Source organism: Periophthalmus magnuspinnatus, chromosome 15 (genome assembly GCF_009829125.3).
Source record: "Periophthalmus magnuspinnatus isolate fPerMag1 chromosome 15, fPerMag1.2.pri, whole genome shotgun sequence".
Taxonomy (NCBI): Eukaryota; Metazoa; Chordata; class Actinopteri; order Gobiiformes; family Gobiidae; genus Periophthalmus; species Periophthalmus magnuspinnatus.
The window spans coordinates 22,038,615-22,062,121 of NC_047140.1; the positions used below are offsets into that span (position 1 = coordinate 22,038,615).

General features: G+C 38.4%; 1 protein-coding gene across 1 annotated transcript; it reads left to right on the top strand.

Moving 5' to 3' along the window:
• The first annotated feature begins 364 nt into the window (after window positions 1-364).
• On the top strand, window positions 365-21,831 carry LOC117382988 (guanine nucleotide-binding protein G(I)/G(S)/G(O) subunit gamma-4). Its single transcript, XM_033980232.2, has 3 exons — window positions 365-652; window positions 2,923-3,030; window positions 20,454-21,831. The coding sequence occupies exons 2-3, from the start codon at window positions 2,932-2,934 to the stop codon at window positions 20,580-20,582; spliced, it is 228 nt and encodes a 75-aa protein (XP_033836123.1). The 5' UTR covers window positions 365-652; window positions 2,923-2,931; the 3' UTR covers window positions 20,583-21,831.
• Window positions 21,832-23,507: the final 1,676 nt, after the last annotated feature.

The following is a 23,507-nucleotide window of genomic DNA, read 5'->3' on the forward strand; positions in this document are numbered from 1 at the left end:
ATGGTCAGAAGGATAGGTGAGAGAATCTCCAAACAGGACTAATAAGAAGCCTAAATGAATCCTATGGTAAAGGCTGACTCTGCTATTGAATGTAGCTCAGAAAAAGATGGATAGGCCCGTGGTTTACTGTAGGGGGACCCAGTGATGTCAAAGCTGATGTAAAAATGAAATGGGGGAAGCCTGTAGATCTCTTGTGTCTTCTGCGGATGCAATAAACCAAATGAAAAAGCAACACGCGTCAATTTGACTAATAGCGGTGGTGGTGCGTTCAGGGTCGCTTTGTGCATCACGTTAACGCCAGTGTTGCATCTCTCCGGGCGCCTCATCGAGCTCTCCCCTGCCCCACAGCCCGTGTCTACTCGTCACAGAGGTTTCCCCCCCTGCTGCATGCGTGCGTAACATCTCGTGGAGCGCAACCAAACCTCCGCCGCTCCTGCGCTTTCCTCCTCTTCCCACACGGATAACGCACGGTCTCCAACCCGGGATCCATCGCTCTTCCGTCGGATTTAGCACAGACCAGAACCAGGCTGGGATTTCCTCTGGTTTGAGCTTTGACAGATCCGGATCGGCTCGTGCGTGCGTGTGTGAGTGTGTGTGTTGGGTGGAGTCAACCCGGAATCCTCCAAATTGGATACGCGTTGGCACATTTCAGGTACGTCTATGTTCCTATGTCCATCTCCATATTATCCAATAAGTCTAGCGCGTAATTTCAACTGGGATTCCTCGGTTTGCTCGCGGTATAGCTGACTGGACGTGCATGGCTGTTATTAAGGAGCTGGGCCGCATCTTGCACGGTGTGTCCACGACTCCATCCATTTTTAACATCAAATCATGGCGTTTTTTTAACAGATTCGCACAACAGACATCTCTATACGTTGTGATAACCTCTCTTTAAGACGTAAGGTGCTCGTATGCGCGTTGAGGATGAGGGAAGATGAGGGGAAACCCAAATGGAACAAGGCCTGATGTTCAAGAGAGGGTGTGATTATAGCCATAAATTGTCTTGTGAGCGACACTGGGCAGGGATTTTCATCGTCAAATCCACCATATGCGCCCACAACACACAACATATGTCTCCTAATTGCAATTTATATCAGTTTTAGTCGCCTTGTAGCGTTGTAAGGGGTTAAATAAATAAACAATTGAATGCGATTGATTCAACAGCACCCCACCTCTTCGTATTTGTGTGTGGATCATAAAGCGCACAGCGGTGGTCAGGTGTCTCCACTGCTGAGGGTATTGATGGATGGTGCTTTCAAGTAAAACTGGGACGTTTCAGGTTTTGGGAGGTCATGAAAGGCCCCAGAATAAGAGCAATAGGAATGGGTTTAGTGGGATATGCTATGGTGGTTGCAGAGCCAAGACTACAGCTGCTCAATGGCTGTTTGCAAAAGGAAATGTGTCTTAAGGCTATAGATTAGGCCTACTGCATGCATTTTTGTCTCCTAAGCCCCTTATTCAAATCAGAACATGCATCAAATGTGCACTATGTTTCTATATAGCCTGTAGATCATATATTTGTGAATAAGGCAAGGCAAGTTTATTTGTATAGCACAATTCAGACACGAGGTAATTCTGGTAAAAGTGCTTTACAGAATAAGAAAGACATTAAAATCACAATACAACAAATCAAAACATACACAATCACGCCTTGGGGTCCCGCTGGAGGAGCTGGAGGATGTGTCCGGGGTGAGGAAAGTCTGGGAGTCCCTGCTTTGACTGCTGCCCCCACGACCCAGCCTCGGATAAGCGAAAGAAAATGGATGGATGGACATAATCACAAATAATCATTATAAAATTAACATTAAAGGAGAAAAGTGCAGAGTAAAAACCTTTCATAATAGGCCTAATATTGCCTAGCCTATCCATGGGTTTTGTAATCATGAAACATCTCAACTGCTGCCATAGGGATTAACAATATAAGATTAAATATAATATCTTTTGGGTAGGATAATGTGCTGAGAATGTTGCCTATAACAGTAAGCTGAAACCCATGATTGGATGTTGTGCTTGCTGGAAATTCATTGCCAGCAACTGATTTTTACTTTTCAGAGCATTAATGTCTACACGCCTTTAGACCTTGCCCTGTCTTCGTAGACAACACTGGTGTCATTTACCTTTTGGCCATAAAAACAAACTCATAACAAGCGATTCTCCTCATATTAAGACTCCTTCCTTCACTCGCAGGCTACGTATACATTCATTCAGTAAATCAGCCTAGTTTCGGCACTGTACATAAGTAGACTCTTGTTGCTCAGTTTCTTTCTTCCAATAGGATAAATATAACTACAATTAAGACTATGAATATTTGAGCCATTAATAATCATATTTTGAAACCCAGTTAGCTATTTTCCTACTGAATTTCCTATAAGATGCAACTTCAAATGAACAAAAAAAATACGAGTTAATATTTGCTATGTTTGATTTACTTTCTTTCAGTTCTTGCCATCTACTTTCTTTACATCCCTGTTCAAACTATGGCAAAAGTCCTCTATTGTCGTAGCAAATATGCGATTCAAAACAAAAATATTAAACCTTTTGAATGGGGAAAGGTTACGACAAACTCCTTCATATCAGGGAGGTATTATTTGCCTGAAATCCATAAATAGCGCCATATGATTCTTTGCCCTCCAGATGCCCTGTAGAGTCCCATTATTCAGCCTCACTAGTCTTTTCTCCATTTGCCACTGATACCATTGCCCTCTTCTTGACTGCTAAGTGACCACCCCAGTCTGCCCCTTGATAATAAACAGGTCATAGTTGAATGTTGAACATATCCCTCAGTTATAATAGGTCTTTATAAACCCATAGTGGCTGCTCTGGGGGAGGCTGTTGCGATGCCTTCAGGGACCTGATCTTTTCAGGACAGAATGCTGTTGGATCCACTGACTCTAAGGGCTCCTGTTGTGTGTCTTTGTGCAGGACTGAGACATGAAGGACAGCATCGCCAACAACAGCACGGCCAGCATCTCCCAAGCCCGGAAAGCCGTGGAGCAACTCAAGATGGAAGCCTGCATGGATAGGATAAAGGTATTCACTTAGATGGACACTTTCATTTTATTGTTTTACATTTTGTACCATTGCGCAAGTGTGGAATTGGAAACAAAAGTAAATATATCGCAATTAAAATCTGAATTTGTGTTGGTGCAAATATTGAATAGCAAAGGCTGCAGTTATTTAGATGATAGACAGTAGCTCAGTATGGGGCAATAGCAGCTCAGATGATAAAGTGTCCACTGATCTGAAGGTTGGCAGTTCAAAACCCACTCTCGACCCAAAATATCATCGGTAGAGCGGTCAGATCCACTGACCAACAGGTTGATGATGCAATTCCAGCTCCCACAGATGGGCGTATTAATGTGTGTGTGAATGGGTGAGTGGTTCTTTGATGTAAAGCGTTTTGAGTGCCTTGACGGTGGAAAAGCGTTATTTAAAAATGTTCCCACCAATATTTCAGACCTCTACAAACTTGTTCTGAAATGGATAGGATTCTTGTACTAGTTTATCACTTCATGCTTCTGTCTTCCCTTAAATGTAACGCTCCTGGAGTTGTTTACAATGTGGACTATGAACAGAATCTTACTTTTTAAACATAAATTGCAAATCTAATGACAATCTTAGTACTTGTCTGTAAATATGCTATTTGATTTCTTACCAAAATTGTGCAGCTCTACATAAAATTGTACACATTATATAGTTTGGATGATGCTTGGTGATGCTAGCTCTCCAAAAGTAGCTCATTTTGCATTTTGTGTTACAAGTTACAACCTTAAAGCCATTATCAATTCCTTCTATAGTGATAATACGTCACATTACCTATATTTATCCAGACCTAACAGTGTACCATCATGACCATGAACATAAGCAAGGTTAATCATCCCCTTATAAAGAAGCAAAAATACATTTAAAACAATTGAACAGCAGAAATCTTCCCCTCTTTAAACGTTTTGTGCAATCAACGATCCAAACGAATGTGTTATTGTCTAGTCTGCCATCTCTCCTGGGCTTAAATCACATGCTTCAAATCATCTCAGTCAGTTGTGACGCTCTGCACACTTTGGTTTCAGTGAAATTTAAGGTAGTGAAATTGAGGAATAAGATTTCTTTTTATGATAAAGATGGATAGAGATGTTTGGACATGTGCAGAGGAGGGATAGTGAATATATGGGTAAGGAAGGAAGACTCTTTGGTTCTGGTTTGGTCCCAGTTAAGTTGAGATGTAGATCCAATTTGGTCCTTTTCTAGTCCCTGGTCAAGTCCTGGTTTAATCCTGGTCTATCCTGGTCTAGTCCTGGGCTAGTCCTAGATTAGTCCTGGGCTAGTCCTTTTCTAGTCCCTGGTCAAGTCCTGGTCTAGTCCTGGGCTAATCTTGGTCTAATCGTGGTCTAATCCTGGTCTAGTCCTGGGCTAGTCCTAGATTAGTCCTGGGCTAGTTCTGGGCTAGTCCTGGTCTAGTCCTGGTCTAGTTCTGGGCTAGTCCTGGTCTAGTCCTGGGCTAGTCCTTGTCTAGTCCTGGTTTAGTCCTGGTCTAGTTCTGGGCTAGTCCTGGTCTAGTCCTGGTCTAGTCCTGGTCTAGTTCTGGGCTAGTCCTGGTCTAGTCCTGGTCTAGTCCTGGGCTAGTCCTGGGCTAGTCCTGGTCTAGTTCTAGGCTAGTCCTGGGCAAATGCTGGTCTAGTCCTGGACTAATCCTGGGCTAGTCCTGGTCTAATCTTGGTCTGGTCCTGGTCTTGTCCTTGTCCTGTCCTGGTCTAGTCCTTGTTTCGTCCTGGGCAAATCCTGGTCTAGTCCTGGTCTAGTCCTGGTCTAGTCCTGGTCTAGTCCTGGTCTAGTCCTGGTCTAGTCCTGGTCTAGTCCTGATCTAGTCCTGGTCTACTCCTGGTCTAGTCCTGGTCTAGTCCTGGTCTAGTCCTGGTCTAGTCCTGGTCTACTCCTGGTCTACTCCTGGTCTACTCCTGGTCTAGTCCTGGTCTAGTCCTCGTCTAGTCCTAGTCTAGTCCTGACATAGTTCTGCGTTTAGTTCTCGTACATGTAAACACATCAAAATCAGATCTAATTACAGGTTTATCTGATTATTCCAGTTGTCTGATTTTCACTGACCATGAAAATCTACGCACTGTTAATCTGAGGCGAGACAAGTTTTATTTTTGTTTTGATTTAAATCATGGTTACGATGATGATGATGGTGGTGGTGGTGGTGGTGCTTATTCATGTACACGTCACTGAAATGAGCAAACCTGATTACACCGCCATATCTATGTTTAGACGCAGGTGAGTAAGAGGTGACCAGACTGATCTGACGCTGTACAGAAAACACAGAGAGAACCAGTCTGGATCCCTGGCTCTGTTCGCCCACCATCTTGTGCTTCTGTAATCAGTGTGAGTCGTGAGAGCGGTGACTTCACCAGAGGAGCTGACCTGACTGCCTCCTCCTGTCAGGCATCACCCCTACAGCCCCCCCTATCCTCTCTTTCCCTCCCCTGTACCCCCCACTCGCCCCACACTGTCTCATACTGTCACATAGAGTCCACAGAGTCTCACAACGGGACGTCCCTGTGCCCCGAGTCTGAGCCACTGTCCACTGCTGCTGACACAGGCTTTGTCTTTGTCATAAAAAGTTAGCGTTTTTGTTAACCCAGCAAAAGATAATAATGGAGTGTAGTGAATAGTGATATATAGTAGTAATAACTGCCACTGCACTGGAATTTTGCTAATCCCATATAGTAGCAGTAATTATATTGAAGAAGTACTTAAGATTCACTCTTGCCATGGGACGAGAAACACGCTGCCAATGGCCTCTCTGTTCACCAAAGCACAGTCCCTCCAACGTATTATTTGTGAATCAGTGTTCATATGACTATGATTACTACTCTGCCACGCCCTGTACAAATAGTATTACTACTCAGTGCTAGTACTCAATCATGTTAATTAAGTAAAAGTACAGATGCAAAGGTAAAAGTTACTCAAGGAAAAGTATCACATGAAAAAGTAAAGTAAAAGTATTTAAGTAGCCATTTAAAAATTTACTTTAAGAGTAAAAAGTATTTCACACAAGTGTTAAATCGAGTGATATTGATTAAATTGATACATATTTTGGTCAACAGAATACAAATATACAAATCTTTTTTTTTTTTTTCTGATGAATTTTGTGTATTTATTTGTGTTTGCTCAAGGACGAAACTTGAACTCAAAAACCTCAGTCAGCATGTTACCACGAACATGTTAAAAATAAACCCCCAAATCATATGAAAAGTACTTTTTTTACTTTTCAGTCCAGCTCAAAAATGTAGTGGAGTGGAAAGTATAGATACCTGCTCTCAAATGTAGTGAAGTAAAAGTAAAAAGTATCCGCTGTAAAATTTACTTAAGAGAAGTACAGATGCCTCAAAATTCTACTTAATACAGTAGTTGTACTTCATTGCCTTCCACCACCACCACTACTACTGTACTACTACTACTACTACTGCTGCTGCTGCTGCTGCTGCTGCTACTACTACTACTACTACTACTACTACTACTACTACTACTACTACTACTACTACTACTACTACTACTACTACTACTACTACTACTACTACTGGTACTACTCAATTATTAACTAGTTTTCTTTTGTCACGTATAGTCCCATAAGGATGTTTTGTATCACTATTTTAAGTTCACATTTTGGATATACATTGCAATAACCCAACATTTACATTTTGACTATTTATCCCATTGTTGCCCCTCACACTTGTCTGCTTGTCTCTGTTACAGTTAAGGTCAGTGGCCTGTCCGCTCCTCTCATGTTTCCAAAGCAGTTTGATCTTTCTAATTTTAAATACAGCTCTTGTTCTGATAATGGGGGTGAGTTGTTACATTATGGCCCTCAACCTTTGGTCCAGCAGGCAGTTCACTGTGTCATTATCACATCACGTTGGTTACATATTGACTTTGGACCTATCTAGACTGTTTTTATTGGACTTTTAGTGGGGGAAATCTCTCTATGTAAATATAGGCATATAGTCAATCTGTTTATATTTAGTCAATATCTGAATTTAAAGGTCCTACATTGCACAAAACTGACTCTTGTGAGCTTTAAGCCATGTTATAATGTTGTTACCTCATTAAAAACAGACCTGGAGTTGTGTTTTGTTTCGTTCAGACGTGTTTGAGTATCCTTTTATTATTAGTCTGTCTACATCTTCAAAGCTCAAAATGCTCCGTTCTACCTTGTGATGTCATGAAGCGGTAGTTTTCCAGTTAACACCTGCAGCTTTTGTTCAGTAGAGATCGGCAATTCCAGGGCTGAAATCATCCAAATGATTCTACTGAAGGTGTATGGAGTTTAAAAACACTGGGGGGCACTTCCTGTATTACTGCATGATATCACAAGTTGGATCAGAGTGTTTTAAGAGAGAGAAGAACTATAAAAGAGGAAATATGCAGGGTTTGTGTAAATGAAACAAAAGACAACTCCTGGTCTGCTGCAAGCCTAAACGTGACCAAAACATCATGAAGTATTTAGATTTCAATATGCTCATTATTTTCATATAAATAACTGTCAAATACATAAATACATTTGGGAAGAAAAATGAAAAACACAACTTTTTTTTAGCTATGTCTGTTTAGTTTGGTGCTGTATCCAGTTGCTCATGTGTTTAGGGAGTGACTGCACCTCCCACGGGTATTTTATGTTATTTCCCATAAAATACAGTAATACGACTCATAGACCAAAGAAGGAGGTGAAAAACATAACCTCATATTTAGGGATGTAACAATGACTAAAATATTGTGATATCATATTGTCAAAAGTCTCACAATAATATCAAGGGCCATAACAATATATGTAGAAATACAAGTCTTATTGCTTAAATTCTTTGTTGTGATGTTGCAAAGGCTAAAAAACAAAGAGGAAGACGTGTACAATCATCCTTTGCTCTGTTTCCGTGCAGACTACATGAAGAAATCACTTTTATTAAGCACGTTTCAATCTAGTTATCTGGATTATCACAGAACCGAAAGATTGTTAAGGCATTTTAATAGGAAAAAGTAAAGCATAGTCTCGATTTGATTAGCCTCCACAAGATATCGCAATAAATATCATACCGTGAAATGCATATTGTGAAAATATCGTCTCGAGAGATTTGGACATCGTCACATCCCTACTCATATTAAAAGTCTTATATTATGTAGTGGTAATGTTCAAGTTAACTGCTACTTTTACCTTTTATTCAGTAGAAATTGGCAATTCCAGGGCTTAGGTCACTCAAATGATTCTTTTGAAGGTGTGTGGAGTTTAAAAACACAGTGGAGCACTTCCTGTATTACCACATGACATCACAAGGTGCAACAGAGTGTTTTCTGTTTGAGCCTAAATATGCTTTGTTTGTGTGTTAAACATGCGTGAATGAAACAAAACACAATTCCAAGTTTGTTTGTGATGAGGAAACAACATAGATCAGAAAACAGCGTAATATGGGCCCTTTAAGTATCTATAAAATAAACTGATATATTTGTATATTTGTATGTATTTAGTATCACCCAATTTCACAAAATCAGTATTTATCCATCAATTCTTCTAGAAATTGGTACATTTCTCGAAGCTGATCCTTCTTCACATAAAAATAACCACACGTTTTATATTTTTGTGTTATATTTGGTGTGTCAGGTCTTAATGGATCTCAGGTTTACACTGTATATTGACTCAATAAACCCATAGAGTTATTAAACAGTCTTATCTAGTTTACTTTTCACAGTTCACAGAGCAGCCATATGACATCGATAAAAGTCACACAAGCATTATAAACAATAAATAATACATAAATATGCAGTACATTAGCTAATGAGTTATGTTTCAGAGTGCCTTTTAACACTGCTCATTTGCTCTTGTCCGAATCATGAAGTTGGTTTACTGTCAACCACAACACATCGTATACAAAGCTTCTCTCTCTCTCTCTCTCTCGTTAACCAGATGAAATTTAGATGAAAATAGTGAGAAATCTTGCTTTATCTTTCCTTTATTCTAAACATTACAATTTGTTATCCCGATCATCAAATCTTCAAACAACATTCAGATGAAATAAACCATTTAGGAGTGAGAGCCTGGTCGAAACAGCAGGAAACCCAGATCTAATACAGATGCACATTTAGGCTATAAGCTTCCTTTTGAAAGATGTTAAATTGTAGACTTAATTGGCTGGATTTTTTACGCTTGGCTCGCAAATACAGATGTTAAAAGGGGTCAGGAAAATGTTTCAAAATAAGTAAAACAACAAGTCGTATGGAAGGAAGTTGCTGGCTGATAAAGTGTTTTCCCTAGTAGGTCATGAAGCACTACTTAAACAGGGAGTATTATGCACAATTGACTATGTAGAACTTTATAACGTTATTCAATCCCTCTTCAAAAACATACCTGAAGTAGTTTTATATGTCACGCATGTTTGAGTAATCTTATGATCTCTCCTGAGCACTATTCACACCTGGTTAGCTGTACAATCTTGTCCAAGACCCACAAGCCTACATCACCCATGCTCCCACACAGGAAAGTGAAACATTTTACGTTGTTTTCAGCGAATATAGTATTTTCAAAACAATAAAAGGTAATATGGTGATCTAAGTATACAGTTAAAACCAGAAGTTTACATACACTATATAAAAAGACATACATTTGTTTCACTTTCTGACATGAAACTACTAAAGTTTTCCCATTTTAGGTCAATTAGGATTACTAATATAATTTCTGTTTGCTAAATGCTAAAATAAAGAGTGAAGGATTTTTTTTTTTACTTTTTAAATTTCTTTCTTCAAAGTTAGAAGTTTAGATACAGTAAGATTACTATGCCTTTAAACAATTTGGAAAAACACATAATGATGTTGATGGACACTTCTAATAGGCTCATTGACAACATTTAAGTTAAATAGAGACACGCCTGTGGATGTATTTGAAGACACACCTGAAACACACTGCTTCTTTGTGTAACATCATGGGAAAGTCAAAAGAAATCAGCCAAGATATCAGGAAGAGAATTGTAAAATCCTTGGTTCATCCTTGGGTGCAATTTCCAGATGCCTGAAGGTGCCACGTGCATCTGTTCAAACACTTATGCAAGAACAAACACCATGGGAATGTCCAGCCATCACGCTGCTCAGGAAGGAGATGTTCTGTGCCCCAGAGATGAACGTGTTTTGTTCCGAAATGTGCATATCAGCCCAAGAACAAAAGCAGAAGACCTTGTGAAGATGCTGTCTGAAGCTGGTAAGAGTGTCATTATCCACAGTGAAACAAGTACTGTACCGACATGGGATGAAAGACCACTCTACTAGGAAGAAGCCATTACTCCAAAACAAAAATAAAAAGCCAGATTACAGTTTTCAAATGCACACAGGGACAAAGACTTTATTTTTGAAGAAATGTCCTGTGGTCTGATGAAACTAAAATTGAACAGTTTGGCCATAATGAGCATTGTTACGTTTGGAGGTAAAAGAGGGAAACTTGCAAGTCTGAGAACACCATCCCAACTGTGAAATACGGGACTAGGACTAGACCAGGACCACCATGAAATACGGGGGGTGACAGCATCATGTTGTCGGGTTGTTTTCCTGAAGAAGGGACTGGGGCACTTTCCAAAATAGATGGCATCATGAAGAAAGGACATTTTGTGGAAATACTGAAGCAACATCTCAAGTCATCAGCCAGGAAGTGGGGTCATTATCCAAATGGACAATGACCCCACTTCCTGGCTGATGACCCAAAGCATACTGCCAAAATGGTTACAAAGCGGCTTAAGGATAACAAAGTCAATGTTTTTGGAGTGGCCATCACAAAACCCTGACTTCAGTCCGATTTAAAATTTATGGACAGACCTGAAAAGGCATGTGTGAGCAAGGTGAACTACAAACTATACAACTATTATGAGAACCTTGTGGAAAGATATCCAAATGTCATACAGTTTAAAGGCAATGGTACCAAATACTAATGAAATGTATGTAAACATCTGACTTTGGAGAAAGTCATGAAAAATTGTCAAAAAAAAAATCCTCTCTTGGCCTAAAACAGGAAAAAAATTGTCTGATTTCATGGCAGATGGTAAGGGGAAAAAAGCATGTGTCTTTTATATAGTGTATGTAAAGTTCTGGTTCAACTGTATGTGCTAACAATTATTACCCCATAGAACTGTAATATCCCACCTACAATACATTTTAAAACAGTAAATCTTATTAAAATATCAAATATCACTCAAAACTATGCAAATACATACAATTTCACCAGATTTTTTTATGTTTTGCCACTTCAAATCATTATGGGCGCCAATGTTATTTTCCTATGTGGGGTTGTATGGTTATAATGAGGTTCTCTCTTGGAAAGTGTGAGAACCATAGCCTTAGATACGGGGGTTTAGTTGAGTTAAGTTAAGTTTAGTTATTAATTAAAGTAATCAAAACCCTAGACAATATAATTTTTATCAAAATAAGTCATTCCTTAAATATTCTCATGTGTCTGTTAGCGATGGGACTGTTCACTTCAGATTATTATGGGCACCAGTTTCATTTTGCCGTGGGGAATTCAGGGTCAGTCACACGGTTATTTTCAGAGGGTCCCGTCCTGAAAAGTTTGAGAAGCCTAAAGGAGTGGGTTTAGCTTAGTTTAATTTGGTTTAGTTTAGTTTGGTTTAGTATCGTTTAGTATAGTTCTGTTTGGTCTAGTTTATTTTGTTTTAGTTTTGTACAGTTCATTACAGTATAATTTAGTTTAGATCAATTTCAGTTTGGTTCAGTTGAGTTTAGTACAGTTTAGTACAAGTAGGTCAGTTCAGTTTGGTGTAGATGAGTTTAGTTTGGTTGAATTTAGTTTGGTTGAGTTTAGTTTAGCTTAAAGTAGTTTAGTTTAGTATAGTGTTAGGTTTTGGTTTGGTTTAGTTGGGTTTAGTTTAGTTTGGTTGAGTTTAGTTAAGGTTGAGTTTAGTTTAGTACAGTTTAGTTTGGTTCGGTCTAGTTTAGTTTAGTGTAGTTTAGTTTAGTATTGTTGTACTACGGTTGTACTAAATCGTACTACAGTTTAGTTTGGTTTAGTATAGTTTAGAACAGTTTAGTTTGATTTAGTACAGTTTTGTTTAGTACAGTTTAGTAAGGTTGGTGTAGTTTAGTATAGTTTAGTACATTTTAGTTTGGTTCGACCTAGTTGAGTTTAGTGTAGTTGAGTTTAGTGTAGTTGAGTTTAGTACTGTTTATTTTGGCTTGGTTTAGTTTAGATCAGTTTAGCTGAGTTGAGTTTAGTTTGGTTTAGTTTAGTTGAGTTTAGTTGAGTTTGGCTTAGTACAGTTTAGTTCAGTTTGGTTGAGTTGAGTTGAGTTGAGTTTAGTTTGGTTTAGTTTAATTTAGTTCAGTTTAGTTCAGTTTGGTTTAGTACAGTTTAGATTAGTATAGTTGATTTTGGCTTGGTTTCATTTAGACCAGTTTAGTTGAGTTTGCCTTAGTACAGTTTAGTTTAGTATAGTTTATTTTGGCTTGGTTTAGTTTAGATCAGTTCAGTTTAGTTTGGTTTAGTTTAATTTAGTTCATTTAGGTTGAGTTTGGCTTAGTACAGTTTTTTTGGTTTGGTTTAGTTTAGATCAGTTTAGTTTAGTTTGTTTTAGTTTAATTTAGTTCAGTTTAGAGTTTGGCTTAGTACAGTTTTTTTTTTTGGCTTGGTTTAGTTTAGATCAGTTCAGTTTAGTTTGGTTTAGTGTAGTTGCCACTCCAGTCTGTCTAATACGAGGCTACACTTGGCTCTTCCTGCAGTTAATTATCCTTTGGTCACACCACTGTCCTCTGCCATTGACTTTAGTTCAAAGATGTGATGTGGACAACAGTCTCTCTGCAGTATAAATAAGCCTGATTGATTTTGGACCTCTTCTTCAGATCTCTTGTTACTTGGATCTCTTTTCTTTCGTAACATTGCTGGATGCTAATCACAACGCGCAAAGACCACACATCTCTTCCCATTACAAAAGTTGGACTAACCATCTTCTGTTGTACTTGTGCTTTGTTGTGTCTGGTCTTTGAGTCGCTGTATCAAAGCCAGTTTCCTAATTATCTTCATGGCCCACTTAACCACATTTAATAGCCCTACATTTAAGTCCTACATAGACACTGGGGAACTGGTTACACATTCTTATTATAATATATATTTTAAGCAGACCTGTTTTGGATTAATATTAATAAGGAGTAGTTTTATAGTTAGTTCTCCCAGCTGAGAGTCAGTGGTTTCATCCAAGCTTCAATAGACCATCTTTGTCAGTAGAAGAAGTGGACTATTGGATGTCACCCATGGCGTTCGGGTCCAGTCAAATGAAGCTCATCGAGGCTAGCGGTTGCGGGGCGAATTTGGAGCTAAGTTGCATATTAGGAATTCCAACTGTGAGTATCAGAGCAACCAAAGAGCTAATACGGAGCGAGGATGTTGATAGACAGATGACTCCCTTTCCCTTCGCTTAGCAACGCTGTCAATCAAACCTGTTGCTAACTCTAGCGGGAGCCACCTCGGGCAAAGAAGGCGCCTGATTTGCCTGTTATTAATGTTCATATCCTGATTTACGGACACAATAGCGAACTAATATCAGGATAACGTAGAGCGGGTTAGTACAAACATTTTAAGATCAAACGGCGAGGCTCACTGCAGCAGTTACAGAGAGAGGGGGGACAATTTTTCAATACAAAGTGAATTGGAGCCAGAGTCGATGGAGCCGAAAGCGCGCCCATGCTCAATTCTTATTTGGAACGTGGCGGCTAGCAGTCTACGGTATCTGGGTATTGATTTTTTTTTTTAGATGCTGCAATAGAAAGCAGCCTAATTCAAATGATAGTCTCAGATTAGTCTATTTTTAACGTTTTTCCCATAGCGCTTGAGAACTTGGATCAGGGTAAATGTACAAGATTTGGGCCAGGAACGGCATCTGGATTAATGTATGTAAATGAATAATAAAATAAACAAACAATGCAAATTTCTAAATGGTTTTCCTAATGTCCAAGTTACACCTGCAGATGGATGGAGGCAGATGATTTGATGTTACCGACACAAGAAGAGAAGTTTAATCACGCCTTAGTCACAAACAAATGACTAAAATATGATGCAAATCTTAAAGTGTGTGTGATGTGTCTGATAGATTTCACCACTTCCTCCAGCCACGCCAAACCTGACAGCTGTGTAAAACCTTAGATGCTGTTTTTGAAGCCAATTATTTTTGCTTTTAACGCTGAGTTCTCATATGCATTGACAGAAAGAGGTGAGCACTATATTGTATTTTTCAGGATCAGAAAAGTATTGAAAGTTCAGTGAGTTAGAGTCAAGCAGCCGTAGTGGTGATGATTTGTCATATGATTTTTAAAGAGGTTAATTTGTTTTACTCTGTGGGGTATTCCGACCAATCACGTCGAGTGTGGCTAGACCAGCGTGTCTGACTTTGAATTTGAGGTGAGGGAAAGTAGTCACCTTGTCATAAAAAGAAGAACGAAAAGAAATGAATGAATGGAGCTGTTTTGCTTTGGACCATATGGCAGTTTGAGTTTTGGTAATATTTTCTGAGGGAAAAGGAAATTGTTGTTCTGGGGTTATCGGCAAAACCCCAGAACAACAATATAAAAAGTTTTCATTGTTGTTCTGTGTTAAATTTGGTTCCCGATTTGCATTTAAAAGTGCACTATGTAATATTCCTACTGTGGGGTTACGCACCTCCTAGTCTCCATGGAGAAGTAATTGTTTTGCCTGGGATGTTACACTTTATGGCATTAACTTCAGTTACAATTCATTTACAGATTTCTTTATCAAGATTCAAGATTTAAGGATTCATTGTCATTGTCGCAAAAACACCAAAATTACATTTAGAGCATGGAGTTGTGCTTTGTTTCTTTCTAACATGTCTAACACACAAACTCTGCACATTTAGGCTGAGTTCTCTCTCGAACAGAAAACACCCTGCGCCTGTCACAAAGTAGTTAGTTTTTTTCTATAATGAGTCATAGAAGTTCATAATTCAAACTTCGACAGCTTAAATCTCATCTTAGTACCTAAAAATAACAAAAAAAACCTACTATTACAAGGAAAAAGTACTACAATAAATACTGACTGAAAATTTTTGTTCTATGTGTCAGATACTGATAAGTCGTGAAGTCATAAAGATGGAGGGACCAAAGATATAGACTCGCGGAAACAGTTCAACAGAGTTTATTTGCAGCCACGGGAATGTAAATGAAGGTAGACAGAGCAGACAGTTGGGAGCGCTGTCGTAGGCAGTAGTCTTGGAGCCTTTTTGGAGTCGTTGGTCGCAGGGTTAGAGGCTGGACATTGAGAGCTGGGTCGGGGACTGAGGTGCAGAGTGGCTCCAAGGAGTGGGATCGCGGTGAATACAAGGACGAATAAAGTGGAACATGACATGAAGGACGACTCATGGAAATACTGGGAGATGACAAGAGAATACTGAAAGGTGACAAGACGATCTGGCCGTGAGTGTAGGATCCTCAGTCCTTTTGTACTAACATATGAAGGCTTGATTGCTTGATTAGTGCCAGAGTCTCCGCCCAGTTCTAGGCTCAAACACAGAAAGGAGGGGGGAAAACAGCACAGGACACACAAAAAAAACCAAATCCTGACAAGTCGATATAGTATTTATTGTGACAGGCTTAGTCATGTGGTTATACAGGAAGTGCTCCACTGTGTTTTTAAACTCCATACACCTTCATTAGTATCATTTTGATGATTTCCACCCTGGGATTGCCAATCTGTACTGAACTAAAGACAAAAAGTAACTACCGCTTCATGACATCACAAGGTGGAACAGAGCATTTTGAGCATTTGTAGACAGACTAATAATGGAGGATTACTCAAACATGTGTGAATGAAACAAAACACGACTCCAGGTGTGTTTTGAGGAAGTAACAACATTATAACATGGCTTAAACCTCACAAGGGTCAGTTTTGTGTAATATAGGACCTTTAAAATACCTTAAACCAATCTTACTCTCCACAGATCTCACCTGTAACTTGTCCTTGTGGAGTCGCCTGCTTGTTTCCAGGGACATGAATATGGTTTAATGCCATGCTGTGAAACATCACAACATCTAGACAAGGCAATAGCATCACCACTGAGATAAGCAAATGGCAAACTCTCCATCAGAAAAGCTACATAGTATGTCTTAAAAAATAATATATCATCATTATTAGTTTGTTTTTTTCCGGCCATATGCTTTTTGCTATAACACTGTGGAGTCATCTGGGATATTAAAGTCCATTCTGTAAATTATTTTCATCTAAAGTCTAATTAAAATGCAAATATGTGTGATTCATTACGACTACACACTGTTAATATGGGCACTGGATTAATTTAAAAGTGAAAGCGTGTTTGGTGTTTGGTCCTTGTTGAGTGTCTTTGTTGCTTCCTAAACTTTTTGACCCGTTGAAATGAAGCACTGACCCCTTCTCAAAGGTGGCTCTGGACTTTCCTCCCAGAGATTGTTTCACTGTGGTTTGTAGGGGTCACGGAGGGATCACGGCAGAAAAGTTGGAGATGTTTCAAAACTTCTACCATGAAAACACAATTCTTAAGTTTGACGGCTTTATTGTGATAAGTTGTAAGCAAGCAATTTGTCCAAAGTTGCTATGATTGTTTTAAAGGGTGTTTTTCTGTCTTGTGGTCATAAAGTCATAGCAATTTCTTTTGCCAGGCTATTTCTTTGATTGCGTCCACTACCATACAATTATGGGTGGGCAATATATTGGCCTAGATAATATAAGATAATAGTCAGAAAATTGTTTTGAAGAAATTGGAGTATTGGGTATATCGCTTACAATAAAAAATGTTTAAAATGCTGCAAAAAGAGCTGGTTCTTTCAAACTAGGGCAAAGTAATATTTCTGCATTTTTGTGGGTAATTTGTTTGATACTTAAACTTCATACATTTAAAGACACATTTCTGTCACTTTGCTAAAATATATTTTGATTATTGAGACACATTTTTGTATACCGTTGTCCCTCACTATAACACGGTTCACCTTTCGCGGTCTCGCTGTTTCGCAGATTTTTTTTGGTGCAATTTTGCATGCTTTTTAACAGCGCATGAGCGTGCATTGTGTTCTGCGTCCTGATTGGCTAAGGGACTGTAGACCATTGTCCATCAGTCTCCTCCGTGCCGTGTCTCATACAGTACAGAATGTGTTCAGCCAGATTTACATAAACGTTCAATCACAGTGTGACTCTGAAGTGCTGTATGTTTGCAAGTTTTCTCCCCGACAAAACCCACAATGTCGATGAAACGTTCTGCACCGACAAAGCACCTACGAAGATTTGAACTTTGAGAGTGTTTAAACAAGAGAGAAATGTGAGAAAATGTTAATCCCTGTCTGAGAAAAGTGTATAAAGTGTGTGGTGAAGGGTTTTACAGCCTTAAAACATATATAATATTTGTAATTCAAATTTTGCCTATTGCGGGTTAATTTTAGAACGAGGGAACACTGTAGTGGCCACTCCCACAGACAAAGCTCTTGATGGGGGATATAGTGTGAACTTTTAATTAACAGCTGAACTTGTTTGGCTACTATTCACTTCTTATAAACCATATCACCATGTATCTTTTAGTTTGCAAACAGAAGTACTGCAGAATGTCCAATATAATTATTACGTATCTTTGTGAGTCTAACTTTTTTGTCTTTTCTGTTAATATTAAAATAAATCACCTCCTCTGCATTCTGCTTTCAGAATTTAACAGTCAGTGTTTAAGGTTTAACTCTTCCAAACTCATTCTCCTGATCTATTCTTATGGGACAGAGATCAGATGGCCATGTTGTACATACTGGTCCCAGGACACCTTGATCCCGAAGACACATCTGCTCCTTTCTGCATACGCACACACATACACAGACGCACACATTGTCTGGAGACTGATACTAACCTTAACCACAGTTACAGCTTAAACTTAACCTAAACTTAGTCTATTTAACCTATATCCTAACTTGAAATCATGTTGTTATTCTAATAATAAACTATGACCTGATTTTGTATCTCCATCAGGAAGGCAGGAGCCCATATAGTGTGTGTCCAGATTTTAGCCCTGCCCTTCCCTCCACACACACATACGGCCCCCATGACGATGTCTTCAGTTTGACTTTGAAAACTGTCACATACCTCTCATACTACTCCTCTAACTAACATATGGCATAGTGTGAACTGCAAAAATATCCAACATCCTATTCTTTTACAAAAATGTTTTCATTATCATTCTCCTCTTGTTCCAAATCTGACTATATTTGTATATTATCATCTGTAACCCCACAGAATGTTTTTGGATTGATTGTTTAAGGCGTTAGCATTTACACAACCACAGCTGTATCTAAGAACGTTTAGGTCAAATAATCGCAGCACATCTTTGCCCCTAAAAGCCTCCAGTCGTGTTGTTGTGTCTGACAGTCGCCTGAGGTAAGTCTCAGTGTAACAGGGCTACAGATGTGAACCGTGAACCACATACTTAAAATACTCAAGTCTGTGACGGGTTAAACTGCTGTGGTAGTGTGGTTTCTAAATTAAAGAACGCTTAGACTCTCATTTTCATCAGCCCACCGTTTAAGATACAGAAAAATACAAAAAAATATGTGTCAATCTCTGCAGAGACAACCAGGTTACAGGTCAGATCTGTGGAGACGCAACCGCACTCGTGTTTTTTAAGGTATTTTTGAGCAGTAAACATTGTAATTGAAAAACAAAATGCAGGACAGATAAATTTAGTGCTATACTGTGAAACATTCCAGGAAACACAAGAGCATCTCTAAGAAAAGTTATATAGAATACCAGAATTTGTTTAGTATTAATATTTTGTGTGCTGACTTGCATCATATATTAGGTCTATTTTTCCTCTGTACTGGAGTAGTAATTATTTTACACAAACTGGAGTACTTACATTTTAGTACTGACTTGAGTTTAGTACCTGCGTATAGTATTTCCTTTGCTGTGCTGTGACCATATATTTCCCCTTGTGAATCAATAGTCATTCTTATCATGCAGCCTAAAATGCAAGCTCAACTGAATCTATTTTAAAGCACAATTTCCAAGACCCACCCCACAGTTTTTCACTGCAGTGAGATGTGATTATAAACCTACTTCGCCTCAAGTCTTAATATTCTTCCTCTATTTTGAAGGTCAGTGTCTTATTAAAAATGCAATTCTATACCATTAATATTTAACTATAGTGTAGTCATTGGATTAATTAAATTTAAAATGAAGATATTTTCAAGGCCGTGTGAACTGTGAACAGAATGTAATGGAAAGTGAAAGTAATTGTGGTTTTGCGGGTGGACCTGTACTCACTCACAGATGTCAGTGTTAAGGGTAAATGCGTCATCTGCCTTAAATACACGCACACAACGATTATATCGATCGTTTGAGCATGTTTTTGTATCTCATTAAAAATAGATGTTTTGGTTTGTGCCCCTTTTGACATTTATCAGAAGGACCTAAATATTTCCCAACCATAACTTTGAAAACAGGACAGATAATTTGCAAGCGTTGTTGGTCAGTGTTATTGAGCACTCTACAGATTTGTACATAGCAATAAAATCACAATACTAAGCTTGATTTTGAAAAAGGAGTAATACTATTTTCAAAACCACAAGGATCATTAAAACTTTTTCTTTAAAAATAATATAATTTTCCAACTCATGTGGTTCTGATGTAGCTCAAGATAACTTTAAAAGTATTCAGGAAAAGTATAAGTTTGTCTATACGATTTTTGTCTGTGTGATCCCTCAGAATTGTACTTCTTCAAATGAGTATTAGTTTCAGTACCAGTTTGAGAACCATTTAGTAACTGGGTATTATTTTTTGGCAACCCCAGAAACTACACTTCAGGGGCTCAATTGCAAAAACATCTCTGTTTTGAAAAATTGTCAAAAAGTTTTTCTCTTTTTGTTACAGATCAATGGAAATAATGTCTAGTGGATTTTTATCCCAGAGAGATGGAGTCATATTTTGATAGTAGTAAAATACATTTGTAAACAGTACTTTGCAAACTGAAGGCATCCGACCACTTATTAAAATGGCAGGTATCTGTTTTTGCACATGAACTTTTCACTTGTAAAGGCTGCTTACTACATAAAATGGGGCAGAAGACAAGAAAACAAATTAATAAAACATAACCCAGTGTTTTTCAACCAGTGTGCTGAGGTGCCTTGAGCTATTTCCAAGTGTGTCTTGAAAAACTATCAAATTTGAGTTAACAGATTCACACATGGATCTAAGCGAATATACCATTTTAGAGTGCTCTTCTGCACCAAAAAAGAAAACAAAATAATTAAATCCCCAAAATGTAAAGAACCAAGCAGTGACAGTGACGTTATTAGCCATGTACATACCACATTATTTACTAAAAGTTCTGATTTGGCAATGTTTTAGTAGGTGCTGTACCGTTTTTCACCCGCACACGTTCATTCACCCCTTTCCCCCTCTCTCCCTCTCACAGGTGTCCAAAGCAGCGGCCGACCTGATGGCCTACTGCGACGCCCACGTACGCGAGGACCCCCTGATCGTCCCCGTGCCCGCCTCCGAGAACCCATTCAGGGAGAAGAAGTTTTTCTGCAGCATCCTCTGATCGGACCCGCCTCTTTGTTTGGGGGTCTGCGGTGCTCCTGTCTTCACCACACCTGAAGCCACTGGCCTTTTCGCCGTTGAGATGGGTTGAACCAGGCGGACTGTGTGTTATTACGCGGCTCTGTCCAGGTGGCTGAGGGGGTTTTTGGAGGGAGTCGGCTACCCAATCTGGCAAACCGTATGAGCGTACCATGTCTTGTTAAATAGGTTTGTTAATGCTTTGTATTAGAGAAGCCTTGCTCAGTGCTTAATGAGAAGATGTTTTTGTTTACCTTTTTCTTGTGCTAGATTTTGGCTCAGGACTCACAAATCTGCCCAAATGTCTTTAAATACTGAATTATTTTTTTGTTTATCTGCATATAATTCTACCCTTAATTAAAACATAAAGATGTATTATTATTATTGCCGATCTTCATTCAAGCCACGTAATCCTAATGTGACACCTTATAATTGGTGTTTTTTTAAAATTAACCTCCAAAGTTTTTGACAATTAACCTCCTCATTTAAGTTAGACAAGCACATTTAGTCAAATTAGCGTCAGATTTGAATAGTACATCGTTTCAGAAATCCTGATGAGGAAGGTCAAAGTTCAAAAAACAACAAAATTATACAAATACAACATATTATCTTCCTCTTATTGTCTTTAAGGTTAGCCATATCAGACTTTGCCCAGACTAAAACCAATGAGATTTTCTGCGTTTAGTTATCCACATTTTAAATCTTACTTTGACCATTTGTTACCTTCTGTTCTACTGATTTGCAGATAAATGTAAATGAATACACTTTTTTAACTTATCATTTTGTGAAGAACTTTTTGATTCAAACGTATCAACAAATCTTCAGTCCCATATGCGTCTTTGCTCAAAGGATAAAGTCATATCAGAAAATGTTCGTTGTAACATTAGCAGGGGGGAGATTGCAGATAGCTAGGCCAATGTAATTATGAGTTAGTATGAATAACTCCTTTGCAAAATTTCTTTTCAATATGACTTTTACCTATTTGGTTTCATAAATGTCCCCAAAACCTCTCCAAGGTGAAAAATGTGCAGATAATTAGCAATAAACATTGACTAAACAAATACAAATACAAATACTAAAATGAAACAACATTTTATCACGTAAAGGTGCACTGCGTAACTTTACTATTGCAAGATCTGCCACCTGCTTGTCTCCATGGTGATGTTATTATGATGGTTTTTAATAATCCCTTGATAAACCTGTGATTGGAGTATGGTCACCTCTCGACAACCTGCTGCGCCAGATAAGTTTAATGCAGTACCATGGAACATTCTTGGCAAAACAATGACATCTCCATGGAGACAAGCAAATGGGAATTGAAAGTGGTTTGCGAAAGACGCAGTAAAAACCCAATACAAGCAAACAAGTCAAGTATTTTTCTGTATTTTAAACATAACATCGATGAAAAGGAGAGTCTGAGTGCTCTTCCTGGGCTCTACCTGTATAAATAAAGACAATAAATAATTAAATAAATAATAACAACATAAATAATTATTACACAAAGTTACACAATGCGCCTTTAAATAAAAAAAAGTATTTCTGAATCAACACCCCCTATGTCTGAATCTGAGTTAATCCGTTATAAATCTGGCGTAAACTGAACTCCAAACAGCCTTCGTTCCTGGTCCTTTCCACGGGCATGTCTCCTGAGCTCTCTTGCCTGTCCTATCGAGTGAATGGCATGGCCTTTGACTTTAATGCCAAAACACAGGCCTGCATGTTTCTGCTCCTCCTCCGGCCGCCCCATACGTTTCCAATGGGACCGCTGTTTTTGTCTATGTACAGTACGTTACAGTGCCAAAGTCTGATACAGCAGTGTCTATTATACTGCTAACAGACTTCTATCATTTCTCCTTTTTGTTGAATTTTGGAAGAAAAAGCACACTGTCAGATCCCCTTTTCCTTTATATGTTAGATATTATTATTATTATTCTAGCATTTGCTAATTTTTACAATGAATTGTTATGATCGTTCTTATCATTATTGTTATCTAAGTAGTAATATTGACTCTTTGTTGCACAGCACTGACAGCTACATGACGTGTTGTGCTACGAGCTTGTATGATATTTAGGATGAAACATTTATAAATACATGCAATTATTGATACTATCTGATATTTTTTAAAAACAGTGGTAGGGTCGGTTTATGTAACGTGGTATGAGATCTCTACTATGGTCTGGGCGTTTTGAGTGATATGTGTACATTAAGGGGAATCTCCTCTTGGGATTTGAATAGCCATTATACATTAGAAATATGATACCGTATGGCTGCGTTCACACTGGGTGCAAACGTGGCTCATATTCGATTTTCTTCTGACCAGAACGATATGATTTGACTGGAGGAAAACATGCAAGGCTAATATGGATATATATGTGTAAGCTATTGTAAACATTGATATCTGTTGTTGTGGTTTGTGCATTCTAGCTTGAAGTCAATTCTGTGTTTTTTTTAACCATATCACAACTGATTTTAAGTAGGGTTCGATAAAATAACAACTTTTCTTTGTAATTGATTCAATGTTCCATCCATAAAGCCCCTTGGTAGCTGCAGTAGATTATAAAAAGTTATTCCCAAACAGATTAGAACATCGGATCAAAATTTTCACTAACCCAAGGCCCGTTTAAAGTGTTATTTATGCGTTTCTACAAATACTTATAAAATTATATAGGCCTAATTAATTTTGCAAAATCTATTTAATCATAGCATTGATATAAAAGATTCATAGTGGAGCCTTGTCGTTGGAAGCGGACGTGTCCTCCAGCTCCTCTGTGTAAAAAATGAGATTAGATTCATCTTAGTCAATAGATTTATTATGGCCGTGTGTTTCAGCTCAGGAGGAGTGCAGAAATGAGGTGAAACACAAGGTCTGACGTCCCATCTGTGTCATATAAATATTACTATTACAAAA

Bases quoted from the DNA above. Each gene is read 5' to 3' on its own strand.
- LOC117382988 (XM_033980232.2), top strand. From the start codon at position 2,932: ATGAAGGACAGCATCGCCAACAACAGCACGGCCAGCATCTCCCAAGCC. The intron at 3,031-20,453 runs GTATTCACTTAG...TCCCTCTCACAG, and splicing joins CCTGCATGGATAGGATAAAG to GTGTCCAAAGCAGCGGCCGA.